General features: G+C 46.9%; 1 protein-coding gene and 1 non-coding gene across 2 annotated transcripts in view; both read left to right on the top strand.

Moving 5' to 3' along the window:
• Positions 1-4,376: 4,376 nt before the first annotated feature.
• On the top strand, positions 4,377-4,458 carry TRNAL-AAG (transfer RNA leucine (anticodon AAG)). The gene has a single exon. It is a non-coding gene; the product is annotated as a tRNA-Leu (tRNA).
• A 189-nt stretch (positions 4,459-4,647) lies between these two features.
• POLR3E (RNA polymerase III subunit E) overlaps positions 4,648-13,834 on the top strand; it is a 31,357-nt gene continuing 22,170 nt past the window's right edge. The window contains exons 1-3 of the mRNA XM_068566156.1: positions 4,648-4,787; positions 11,874-11,947; positions 13,094-13,144. Coding sequence (XP_068422257.1) covers positions 11,912-11,947; positions 13,094-13,144 — 87 coding nt within the window. The 5' untranslated portion in view covers positions 4,648-4,787; positions 11,874-11,911. The remainder of the gene's footprint in view (positions 4,788-11,873; positions 11,948-13,093; positions 13,145-13,834) is intronic.

Raw genomic sequence — 13,834 nt, forward strand, 5'->3', positions numbered from 1 at the left:
ATCCCATAGCGAAAGTATTTGATAAGAATGTTTTCATTCATCAAGAAGGAAAGGTGGAGGTTTGAAGCTCAAACACCATCATAGTTTCAACATAAATGATGCCAACTGTGGCTGCTGCTGCATTATTCCCATGATCTACCAGCACAGGACACAGGAGTGTGTTTGAACAGCTGAAACTTAAAGGTATTGAAGGAAGGGTGCCAGCAGTAGTGGAGCCTTCAGCTTAACTTGACTCAACACAGGAAATCTCACTCGGGTCTGTCAATTTGGGTGGACTTTTAAGTGGCCAAGGTGTAAGATGACTGCATGTGATCCACCAGGGAGAGTCCTAGTTCACTCCAGGGTCCCAGTTCTCCTTCTAATTAAGCATTTGTTTCTGACAGAAGTGCCCTGGTCACCTTGCTGAGGGTGTGCGCTCTGCAAAAGCAACTAAACTGTCTCTTCTGCAAAAACAAGGTTCCTTTTGGGGAGGCCTAGGTGATCAGGGGGGTTCCTTGGTTGCAGGTAACAGAAATTAACGCTAGCCAACATTAGCGAAGAAGCAATTTTTTTGAGAAGGAGGTAGCTTATATACTGGAAGGTAAAAGGGAAATAATCAGGCCTCAGAAAGGGAGGTCTCAGGGCAAATGTGGGGATCTAGCAGAAGGTAACAGTCTGGAAGTTTCCTTCCCAGCCCCACTAGTGAGCTAAATCCTTGTATCTGCTATCCAGATTCAGATTTCCAGGATAAAGCCTCCGAATGGCCTAATTTGGATCTTGTGCCTGCCCACTTTGTACTTTGATTGACAGTTCCTTGAAGACCACAGGGAGGTTGTGGTGGGGTGGGGAGGGATAAACTGGGAGACTGGGACTGACACATACACACTGCTATACATAAAATAGATAACTAATAAGAACGTACTGTATAGCACAGGGAACTCTACTCAATACTCTGTAATGACCTATATAGGAAAAGAATCTAAAAAAGAGTGGATATATGTATATGTATAACTGATTCACTTTGCTGTACAGCAGAAGCTAACACAACATTGAAAACCAACTATACTCCAATAAAAATGAAAAAAAAAAGACGGCAGGGAGGAGTGTTTCCTCAAAGGAAAATCAGCATTGGAACCAGAAAAGTGGGGGAAGGATTCTGGGAAGACAAAAACAACAGATTCCCACTCAGAGAGTATTCCCTTTGGGGAGGAAGAGGAAAAGGGCCCTGAAGATTAGAGGGAAGTGTTAAGGAAAACTTTTCAAATGGTTTTTTTGCAAGCCTATGCCAAAATTTTATTACAGTCAGTCTTCGTGCCAGTGTAACTCCTCAGGGAGGCTAGTTCAAAGATCCACACTTGGTAGGGACATTTTAAAAAAATTACCTTTTATTACAGTATCACCTACATAGAGTAAACTGTACAATCTTAAGTGTAGAGCTTGCTGAATTTTAGAACATTTGCAGAACTCTAGAAAGCTCCCTCGGCCCCCCTCCCCACCCCCAACAAGGGTGACCATTCTTCTGACCTCTATTTTGGTAGAGACATTTTATAGGACGAGAGAATGATTAAATCATCATTGTTAGATGAGGGAGAGAGAGAGAGACAGAGGAAACGTTCCATTAAAGTTCACTATTTTCTTGACTGACAAACAACAGTCAGCTGGTTGATGGGTAGAAAACTAGTTTCCCGGCATAAATCTTAATGCTAGTAAATTTCATAAGAAAAATGGTTAAGCATTTTATCAGGAATGTTAATTTCTTCCCAGAGGGAGAGTCACGCAGTGCGGTTTGGTCTCAGACCAGGTTTGGGATGATATTCCTTTTGCAGGGGCAAGGGAGTGAAGATTGGAGGGGATCCAGGACAGAGCCCCCATGTCCATCCCCACTGCCCACAGCTGAGGGGTTATGATCTGGAGACAGACACCCTTCACCTGACAGCCTCCAGATTGAGGGTGGGTGACAGGGGCAGTGTTTGATCTGTGGTGCTTGCCCTTCCCCCCTCCACCTCAAGGGACAGAGCAGACATGCCAAGGGACAGTCAGGGTTTCAACCCTTCCCTCTCTCCTTTTACATAAAGCTGCTGGGAACCAGTGAGTCCAGGAGTTCTGGTGCAACATTCTGCTTCTCCTGCTTATTAGTTTCACATCTGATTGTCATAAGACAGCTGTGTAACGGGACTGCAGGTCTGCAAGAAATGCCCAAAAGGAGGCCCTGGGCTCTGTCTTCCAGGATCAGCCTGCATCCCTGTTAAGCATTCTGGTAGGGACAGACCTGAATTGCTGCAGAATGTTCTGGCAGAAATATCTTTAGCTCTGAGCTCTTACCACGCAAGGATAGTTCATTTGTTACAGCTATCAGGTAACCCTATCTTTAGCAGAAAAGAGGAATTTATTACAATGATAAAGGGATATCTCCAAGAATGTGAATTCCACTGGGCCCCGGGAAGAGTCTTGAGCTGGGAGCCACAAAACCATCAGAATTTCTCTATGACTTTCTGCTCTTCTTCTCATTTTATCATTATTTTTCTCTACTTCTCCAGTCCATCTCACAGAATATGGCCACCCCAAATCCCACTTTCTCCCTAGTTCCAGTCAGTCAATCTCAGAGACTAACTCCAACACTTAACACAGTGAAAATAACAAATCAGGAACTCACCATGTCTCAGTTCAGATTCTCAAAAGAGAATCTGATTGGTCCAACCTCTGTCCTATGTTTACTATAGAGCCCACCGGCCATGGTTTGGGGAAGGTGGCTACCCAGAGGGTGGACCCACCCTCTGGGCTGGTCAGGCAATTCCTAGAAAAGTGGGATTAGGCAGAGATTCCAGCAATTATTCTCCATCATAGGGATATTTCCTTTTGGAAAACCCACCACATAATTCACAAACACAATGCCTCTTGGTACTGAAACACCATGAGTAGATCAATGCTTCTATTGATCTCAAGGACTATAGATCCCCCAACAATGCCTGGCCTAGAGAGATGGCTGCTTCTGTATTTCTTAACGATTTCTTTAAAAGTAACAAACTCTCCCAGTACAATGAAGTCTTTGCATATCAATACTTATTTTAAAGGTAGCTGGAGAAAAAAAATGGGTTAAGGAGGAACTGAAGAGGAGGAATATGGAATGCCCAAATATCAAGGTGTCTGCCAACTGGATATTAACCAGAAACTTGAATATAACAACTTAATATAAACAACTTAAATGTCCATATTCACAGTATGGAATAAATTAGATCTAAATGTGTCACAATAAATCAAAAACATAATGTTGGAGGAGAAAAGCAAGTTGCAGAATGATACTGGTACAACGTAGTAAGGTTTATGTAAATGAAAAGCAAGCAAAAAAAGAAGATCATACTAGGTATTGTTCATGGGTGTATACACACACACACGGATAGATAGATAGATATGAAAGTATAAGAATGAATTGGAAGGATACACGTCAAATTCATAATAGTTATAGCAAAGGGAGGATGTTTGGGAAGGGGTTTTATTTTCATTTGTAATAGTCTAATTCTTTTTGTTTGTAATTGTCTAATATTTTTTAATAGATTTTTAAAAGGACAACGTATTCAGACTTTTAATAAAAAGCATATACATAGGAAAAGAATTGGAAGTGAAATGCCACCAATATTAGGTAGTGGGAATATGGATGGTTATTTTTTCTTTGTACTTTTTCTGTATTTTTAAATATCTATATATCAACATGAATAGATATTTAAAAAACACAGTCGGGTGAAAAAACAGTTGCAGATAAATACTAACAGCATGATAATATTTATATTTATGTAAAAACCCATAACAATAAAAACAAAACATCTATTTTCTATGGATATATCTATTATGAATATATCCATATATATCCATATAAATTCACAGTAGAAGATCCAGAAGGATATACAGTATGCTAAGCTGTATAATGGTTACCTCTGCGGACTTAACGATAGATGCCAAAGGTAAAAGAACATTTGTATTGTATCTGCAAAGTTTTCATATTTGCAACAATTCACATAGCATTTGTGTAACTAAAAATTAAAACACATAATTTTTTAGAGAAAACTGCCCACACCAGTTCCCGTGGTTTGGCTTCTGAAGCCCCTGGTGCGGGTTACTGCTGAAATCCATCATTTCTCCCATGTGAGTTAACTTGAGGTCTCCGAGTTAAACGTCCTACTCAGAATACAGATTCCTAAAGTGCTTTTCATTCTAAGACCTGTTCAGACGTGTGGGTCTAAATATTTGAGCAAATATTTTTCTTTTTAGTACCTGGCATGTTCTAAAATAGTTCTATAGGGATAAGGTAAAGCACATATGAAACAAAGAAACTCCCACAGAAATGAGCTGCAATTGCGTATAAATGTATTAAGTAGTTCCCTAGAAGAACCTGGTCACAGTTGGGTAGCGTGGCCGAGCGGTCTAAGGCGCTGGATTAAGGCTCCAGTCTCTTCGGGGGCGTGGGTTCGAATCCCACCGCTGCCAAGGCGAGGTTTTTTTGTTGCTGCTGCCTCTGTGCCTGGTTCTGTATTCATCTCGGTCCCGCGGCTGCAACAACGCCCCCTGCTGCCAGACGCGGCTGCCTGCCCGCATGAATGGAGCGGCGGAGGGGGCGGGCCCGCGCGCGCCTGGGCGGGGCATTGTGGGTAAAAGGAAGCGCGAGGGCCCTCCCCACTCGCTCCCCCCACGTGTCCGCCGAGTTTCTCCACAAGCAACATGGCCGCTGCCTGAGAGGAGAGCCGGGCCGCCGCCGCCTGTGTAGCCCGCGGGTACCTGGGCCGTTGCCGCCGCCCGCGCGCGGGCCCGTCGGAGAGGTGAGTGCCGATGTGGCAGCGCCCGCCCGGGCTGGAGCCGGGCCGCACTCTCGAGGTGGGCCTGGGCGGGGCTGCCGCGTAGGCCGGGAGGCCCGCGCCGCCCGGTGCCAAGGAGCCGGCGGCCTCCCGGGACTCGGGCGGGAAGGACGGGCAGCCTGGCCCAGTAGACCCGGGCTGGCCGCGGGCTCCGACCTCGCCTCGGCCCGGCAGTCGGTGAGGCCGCGGCCGAGGCTGCCGGCGGTGACTCAGGGTCCAGCCACCTTGCTCCGCCCGGCTCAGGCGGGCCTCCTACGGGAGCACCTGTCCGAAGGCAGCCGATGTCCTGCCGGCGTGGCGGCTCGTGGCAATGGCTGCGTGGTGGGCGTGAGAAGGGGGCCTGACCACCCGCGAGGGAGGCGAAACCCATTGGACAGTGTGGCTCGGGGCCGGCGGCCCGCCCTGATGGGCAGGGGGAGGGTGACCGGGCCCCCTCCTCGCCCCAGATTAGCTTCCGTCCGGCTAGGCCCGGAATTCTTCATTCATTTATTCCGGCCACCATTCAGGGCTAACTGGGAGCCAACTACGTGCGGCGGATAGGGCCCTGATCATTTGATCAGAGGAGGTGTCAGTAAGCACATAAACCAATAAATAAAAAAGGTCGTTCTGTTGTGTTACCTTTAGAATCATTGGGCTTGGGGGCAGAAAGAGGAGATCTTAGCAATCGCCACAGTTTCTTCATCTGTGAAGTGGGGATAATAGAATTACCCACCTCATAGGTTTGTGGTGAGGGCCCAATAGGGTAAGACGGAAGAAGTCCCAGGTTGCAGTTAGTTTCGTGGCTGTGTTTCCTGCTCTTTTATATTGGAAGAAAACATTGGGCCACGTAGTAACAAACCTTCCCATGGGTTATTTATACCTTACTTTTAATCCTCACCACAGTCCTCTGAGGTCGGTACTTTTGTTATCCCCATTTTAGGGATAAAAATAGTGAGTAGTACTAAGTACAAACGACTCCGGGTGGGCCACGGGTAGCAAACAGCAGACCTGGGATTTGAACTTACACAGTTCCGCTCCAGAGTCCGGGCTCTTACCCACTACACCATCCTGCCTTCTAGTAAGAAAGCTTTCAGCATAGTCGTTAAGAATGAGAATAAGGCTCTTTGACATCAGCTAGACTCAGGTTTGTGTCCTCACTCCGCCATTCTCCAGCACTGTAACCTTGGGTAGGTTACTTACTCTCTGAACTTTAGTTTCCTCCTTTCTTAATTGGGGATGGTACAGCTTGATTTATAGGGCTCTTGAGCAGATTAAATGAGATTGAATATTAAGTCCTTAGAGAAGGGAGGGTCCGACTCAGTTGAGTTCATTCTTCCCGCCCCTAGGCCATCTCTCCTTTTAACAGGGGTGGAAACTGAGGTGACCCAAAGAGGGAGATGCCTTGTGCCGGGGCGCATACAGCCAATAAGAATCCAGACCTTGAGACTATTTGCCCTGGGCCCCTTTCCTCTTAATTCACATTGTATATTGTCCTCACCTTGTCTCACTCCCTCCAGTAGCTGGAGATTATTTGGAGTTGCCTCTGCTTTTCTGATTGGCGGACAGGTTAGATTGCTGGGTGCAGCACTGATGCACCCAGCTGTGGCTTTCAGGCACCTCCTCTGCTCTGGACCCCTCCTTAGATTCACCTGGTGTTCTTGTCCCCTTTCCGTTTGTTGAGCAGCCCCCTGGCAGGGGATGTTTTCTGTGCTCAGTGCCGTGGAGCCACTGCCATGGAGTACCCTTGTGGCCACAGGACACCCTGTTGAGGCCAAGGTGGTCACTGCTGCTGGGGAAGCTTGCCTTGTGGCCTGAGAGGATAGGCCACACCTCTGTCCTCAAGTGTCCACAAGGCCCAAACCATGAGGCCACTAGTCTCTGGATGGGGCTGAGTTAGGCTCACTGGGTAAAGGGTCTGTAACTGCCTGATTTCATGCACTCATTCACTCAGTTATTCTTTGTACTATACTGAGTGTTTACTCCATGCCAGGCATTGTTCTAGATATCGGGAGAACAACATGAATTTTTTAAAAAGATAATAATCCCCATATCAACTTGATGAAGTAAATATAATCATCTCCATTTTATGGTTGAAGCACTGAGAGGCTTTCATGGAGCTTACATTCTAGTGCAGAAGACACATAAGCAAATAGACCAGGTAGTTCCAGATTGTGATAAGAACCATGAAGGAAATAAAATGCGGATGTGGTAGTGACTGGAAATGGGTGCGGGGCTCTTGAAGGTGGATAGTTTGGGAACCTGTCTGTTCCTGGAGAGGGTGGGCGTGGTGATACTAGTGCAAAGCAGCCAGCCTTGAAAAGACCTGGGGAAAATAGGTGGTGTGCAAAGGTCCTGAGACAGGCTGGGGCTTAGCTTGTTGTAGGCCCAGCGAGATCGTATGGGACCCTGGGGCCATGGAAAGGAATTTAGATTTTATTCTATGTGACAGTTGAAGGGTTTTGAGCAGCGGAATGATGTGATCTGTTTTTCTGCAAGGACAGCTCTGGGTGTTTCTGGGAGGATTGGAGGTAGGAAAGACTTGTTGAAGCAGTACTTTTCAAATTGCAGATCAAGATTTATTAGTGGGATGTGAAATCAGCTTAGGGGGGTTGTAACCAGTATTTTTAATTTTAATGAGTGAGGATAAAAAACATCACTGCATCAGATATAGTAGGGACAATTAATGGCTATGTGAAACCTTGTTTTAGTTAGGTAATTGTATGTATATTCCGGGTCATTTATATGAAATGGATTTCTTACTGTGGGCCTTAGGCTGAAAAATTTGAAAGCCCCTGAGTTGGATGATGTTGCCTGGGAGGATGAAGGGAGGTGATAATCCCTGCGTCAACCCAATCGTGTATTCTATCTGGAGGGAGGAGCACCATCCTCCCCGAGCTCCTTCGTGACTGGGGAGAGGCGAGTAGAGAAATAGCTGAGAAAGCCTGTCTTGGGGTCCTCCCAGGCCATACCCTCTCAGTACCTGCGTCTGTTCCCTGGTTCACCCAGAAGTCCCCAGTCTCTCAGTTGTCCACAGAGCCAGCTGGAGAGAAGGTAGGTGCTTCGCATACGTTGATGATCCTTGGCAGGTGAGGTGGGGTCTCGGGCTCTCCCATGCATTGCCCTCTGTCTGGGCGGTAACAGGCATTTGGGGGTTATGATTTTCATCTAGTCTTCTAATCCCGAACTGTTGAGGTAGCCTGCTTCCCTCTACTCTCTTCCTCTGCTCAGAGTCCTATGGTAGCTCCCTATTAAATGGCATTCCTGTGGTTTACTTATTCAGACAACACGTACATATTGAGTGCCTGCTATGTGCTAGGCACTGGGGGACAGCAAGGGACAAAATAAACTAAAATCTCTGCCTTCATGTAGTTTACCACTTACTGGCAGTGGGGGTGAGGATGGATAATAAATACAGAGCTATAAACTGTCACATGGTGATACATGCTATGGAGAAGACCAGAGCAGGGAAGGAGCTGGCGGGGCGGGGTGTTGCGATTTTGAACTGGGTGGACAGGGAAAGTCTTAGCTGTGAGGTGGAATCTGAGCAAAAACCTGAAAGAGGTGAAGGAGGAAGCCATGAGGTTATGGGGGCCGGTAGAGCAGATACAAAAGCCCAGAGGTGAGGGTCGGGGGATGGAAGGAGGCCTGTGGGAGATGAGGTCTGAAAGGAAAAGGGTCAGGGAGGGTGTTGTCTAGGGCCTCACATGGGATGAAAAAGAGTTTGGCTTTTATTTTTGAGTGAGATGGGAAGACTTTGAAGGCAGAGGAGTGATGTGATTGCTGGCTGTGGGGTGAGCAAAGACCGTAGGAGGCAAAGGTGGAGGCAGGGAGACCAGTTCGGAGGCTGCTGCTCTAAGGCGGGCAGGAGATGGAGGTGGCAGAGGGGGTGGGCAGATTCCCGACATACTTAGAAGGCACAGCTGACAGGATTTGCTGGTGTGGGGCGAGAGGAAGAGAAGCACTGAGGATGATGCCATTGTTTTGGCCTGAGCATTCTCAGCGTCTGGAATGTATATCTGGAATAAGCGAGATGACTCCGCTTGGTGGCCGGGGCAGGGGGCTTAGATGCCATTGAATCCCATGGTGAAAATATTTATGTTCTTTTAAATATTAAACAACTCAAATGTTAGGTAGATAAGACAAAAATCGAGCTGGTCTTACCTAAAAGTAGAGGTCTGGGAACTGCTGAGATTCGAGGGTGCCCAGGTGCCTTTAACTGTGCCCATCCCCTCCCTTTGGGAATATGAAGGGTCATCCCAGCTGAATTACAGTCAGCCCTCCACATTCATGGATTCAACTAACTTCAGAAACTAAATTTGCCCTGCGCCTGGCAACTATTTACATTGTATTAGGTATTATAATTAACTTAGAGATGATTTAAAGTATACCATGTGCTCTAATTTCATTCTTTTATAGGTAGCTGTCCAGTTTTCCCAGCACCACTTATTGAAGAGGCTGTCTTTTCTCCATTGTATGTTCTTTCCTCCTTTGTCATAAATTAGGTGACCATATGTGCGTGGGTTTATCTCTGGGCTTTCTATCCTGTACCATTGATCTATATTTCTGTTTTTGTGACAATACCATACCGTCTTGATTACTGTAGCTTTGTAGTATAGTTTAAATTTTGGGAGCCTGATTCCTCCAGCTCCGTTTTTCTTTCTCAAGATTGCTTTGGCTATTCGGGGTCTTTTGTGTTTCCATACAAATTGTAAAATTTTTTGTTCTAATTCTGTGAAGAATGCCATTGGTAATTTGATAGGGATTGCATTGAATCTGTAGATTGCTTTGGAATGGCCATCATCAAAAAATCTACAAACAATAAATGCTGGAGAGGGTGTGGAGAAAATTGTACTGTTGATGGGAATGTAAATTGATACAGCCACTGTGGAGAACAGTATGGAGGTTTGTTAAAAAGCTAAAAGTAGAACTACCATATGACCCAGCGATCCCACTACTGGGCATATACCCTGAGAAAACCATAACTCAAAGGACACATGTACCCCAATGTGCACTGCAGCACTATTTACAATAGTCAGGACGTGGAAACAACCTAACGTCCGACGACAGATGAATGGATACAGAAAATGTGGTACATATATACAATGGAATATTACTCAGCCATAAAAAGGATCGGAATTGGGTCATTTGTAGAGAGGTGGATGGACCTAGAGACTATCATACAGTGAAGTAAGTCAAAAAGAGAAAAACAAATATTGTGTATTAACGTACATCTGTGGAATCTAGAAAAATGGTACAGATGAACTGGTTTGCAAGGCAGAAATAGAGACACAGATGTAGAGAACAAACGTATGGACACCAAGGGGGTAAGGGGGAGTGGGATGAATTAGGAGATTGGGACTAACATATATACGCTAATATGTATAAAATAGATAACTAATGAGAACTTGCTGTATAGCACAGGGAACTCCACTTCGCTGTACAGTAGAAACTAACACAACATTGTAAAACAACTACACACCAATTTTTTTAAAAAAAGGAATGAAATTGGGTCATTTGTAGAGATGTGGATGGACCTAGAGTCTGTCATACAGAGTGAAGTAAGCCAGAAAGAGAAAAACAAATATCGTATATTAACGCATATACGTGGAATCTAGAAAAATGGTACAGATGAACCTATTTGCAGGGCAGGAATAGAGACGTAGACGTAGAGAACGGACGTGTGGACGTGTGGCGGGGGGAAGGGAAGGGTGGGACAAATTGGGAGATCAGGATTGACATATACACACTACCATGCATAAAATAGATAACTAGCGGGAACATGCTGTAAATAAAGCACAGGAAGCTCAGCTCGGTGCTCTGTGATGACCTAGATGGGTGGGATGGGGGGGGTCGGGTGGGAGGGAGGTCCAAGAGGGGGGTGATATAGGTATACATATAGCTGATTCACTTCATTGTACAGCAGAAACTAACTCAACATTGTAAAGCAATTATACTCCAATAAAAAAAATTTTTTTATTGAAAATATAAAGTATATTATTGTAAATAAAGTATATTATTGATGTGCTTAGGTTATATGCAAATACTGTGCCATCTTATGTAAGGGACTTGAGCATCCACAGATTTTGGTATCCTTGAGGGTCCTGGAAGCAATCCCCCCCTTCCCCACTGATCCTGAGGGACAGTGTACTCACCCTCCACCATGGCGACCTGCCGCCTTCCCTCCTTCGGGTACTTGAAGTGCTTCCTGTTGCCTGGAGACCCTCTTCCCCTCTGCTATCCTGGCTTGTCCAAATCCTTCTGTCCTTCAAGGCCCAGCCCAAATGCCCCTTCCCCCAGCAGGAAGGCCCTTCCTTCCTCTGAACTCCCCTACCTATAACTGCGACCTGAAGTTGGATAGCCTGGCATTGAGGTCCAGTGGGTCCCCTTGCTTCCTGTGTGGCTTTGGGTAAAACACATAAAAGCGTCTCTGAGTTCCAGTCTCCTCGTTATAAAATGGGGACAATTAAGAGAAGAGTATGTATGTGAAGAGGGTCATTTTTAGACATGTGCACGCACACACGCACACAGAGAAAACCACAGAAAGGAGGTCATCTCACTCGGGGTTGGGTTTAAAGTCAGCTTGAAAATCAAATATCAGAGACGGAGTCACCCTGGAATTCAAGTCCTGGGACTGTCTGCTCTTCCTGTTGTGCATCAGGCTATCCTCTAAAGATTCCCCATGGCCCCCGATTACTTCTCGAGTGTTTTCATCATGGCTGTGGACCAGTCACCCTCCATCCTCCTGCCTGGTGGTGAATTCTTTGTGAGTGGTCAGAAAACCCCTAAAACTGGTCATTTATTCTTTCCCATGGGTGTAGCTGACATGTGGTGACTTGGGTCCACCTGTTTACACCCATTGCTTGGTGGTTTCTGCCTGCTTTTTTTGGTTTTTGGCCGATGGGGTGTATAATACGCTGTCCATTTTTGACTCTATGATAGATGTAGAAATAAGATCAGTTTCTGTTTGCTTCAGGCTCCTGCCTCCCAGAGCAGAGCTGCTTGCAGAATGGGTACCTAGGTGTGTTGGTTGAATAACTGACTGACGGTCCAGGCCTCTTGCTCTCCTTGCAGATCGAGTCCAAGGACCGCGCGGCTGGCTCCCCCCTAGTATGGCCAATGAAGAGGATGACCCAGTCATACAGGAGGTAACTGCTGTTCCCCACCCTCTGCCGGGGCGGGGTCCCTTCCTCCATCCTCAGGCCAGCCTGGGACCTGTTGGCGTCCTCTCTTCCTCATACCTGCCTGGCTGACCCCTCACTTCCTTCAGGTGTCTGATCCAGCATCACCTTGTCAGAGAGGATTCCCTGACCCTCCTGCCTCACGTGACGTTCTCCTGCACACCCTCCCTAGCCCCTTACCTTGGCCATACCTTGAGTTTGGCCACAACACCTCTCAGCCCCTACACATAAGTTTCCTTCCACTAAAGTGTAAGCCTCATGAGGGCAGGGATTTTGTCCTGTTCACCACTGTGTCTGCAAAGCCAAGTCCAGTGCCTGGCAATTAATAGGTACTCAGTGACTATTTGTTGAATGAATGAATGGGTTTGACAGCTCCCTCTTCTTCATGGGCTTATGCAGATTCGGTCATTCAGCCGTTGTTCGCTGAATCCCTGATGTGCTGGGGGCTGTGACAGCAGGGAGCCTGGCGGTGTTCTGCCCTTGGGAAGCTTAGGATCTGTGAGGCGAGACTGACAAGGAAGGGGTCTCAAGATGCAGGCGGTGGTTCCAGAGTCAGCCCAGACCAAGACATATCCTAGAGGCTCTGGGCCTTTGCACATGCTGCTTCCCTCACATACACCTCCCCTGGGCCTGCTGAGCCTTCACTCATCCTTAAGGCCTGGAGGTGGGAGAGAACATGGTTCACAGGAAGAGCTAGGAAGCAGGAAGGTAAACTGCAAGGTGGGGCGGGGCGGTGAGGGTTGAGAAGAAAGCCAGGTCACATCACCTGAAGACAGGCCAATCCAGGACAGGTGATGGAGGGCACAGGGAGGAAGCCCTCCCCTGCCCCATCCTCATCAGAAACGCGCTTAATCGGGCCCTCTGGGATGCATCCTGATCTGGGCAACCTCGGAATACATTTTTACTGGGTTACATTGAACCTGGGCAGGGGGTTCTGGACATATCCAGGTTGGAGATTTGGTTCCCTTTATTTTTAGCATCAGCTGAGCTATTTCCTCTTCCCCAAATGGCCTCAGAACCATTATCCCTGAAATCTGAGGAGCATGCTTGTGCCCGGGGCAGGTTGGGCATTGGGTTCTGTCTCCTGGTTAAGTCTTCTTCCTTTGTTCCCAGATCGACGTGTACTTGGCCAAAAGTCTGGCAGAGAAGCTCTATCTGTTTCAGGTAATTATAGGACATAAAGGTAAAGGGGGAAAAAAAGCAAGTGTTGGTGGGTGGTGGAGACACAGTAAGTGGTAGGCCAGGAACAATTTGAAACCTCCACGTTGCTTAGAATTCTTGGCACAGAGGATGTTTGGTAAGACAGTCTCTTTGCTTTTATGGGCAGGTCAATAGTAATCTCTCATTTTGAAGATGGGAAAACCAAGGCAACCCTAAGAGGCAGAACAGTGTAGTGGATAAAGCTTGGGCCCTGGGGACAGTCTCCTGGCCTTGAGGCTTGGCTGTGAGTCCTTGGGCAAGTTCCTTAAAAAAAAAAAAAAATCTCTCTGTGCCTCAGTTTCTTTATTTGTCAAGTGGTGATAGTAATAATACCTGCCTGATAGGGTCCCCACGGGGATCAGGTGAGTCCATATTAAAGTGCTTAGAACACCACCTGCCTGGTGTAGAGTTAGGGCCGCGAATGATTGCCACCGCTGTAACCGAGACTCAGGGAGCGGCCTTCTGGGGCAGCTCCAGGCAGCATTGGTGCGCCTCTGTCCTGCTAGCTGTGAGTCCCCCCACTTGTTATCCCTGCCCCCTCCCCTCTTAGCTGGGCTGGTAGTTTAATCATAGTCACTCACAGGTGTTAACCCTAGGCTGTCTGCAGGCACCATTCAAAGCATTTTCCATATGTTAACTCATCTCCTGCCACAA

This window comes from Eschrichtius robustus, chromosome 16, assembly GCF_028021215.1.
Source record: "Eschrichtius robustus isolate mEscRob2 chromosome 16, mEscRob2.pri, whole genome shotgun sequence".
NCBI classification, from domain to species: domain Eukaryota; kingdom Metazoa; phylum Chordata; class Mammalia; order Artiodactyla; family Eschrichtiidae; genus Eschrichtius; species Eschrichtius robustus.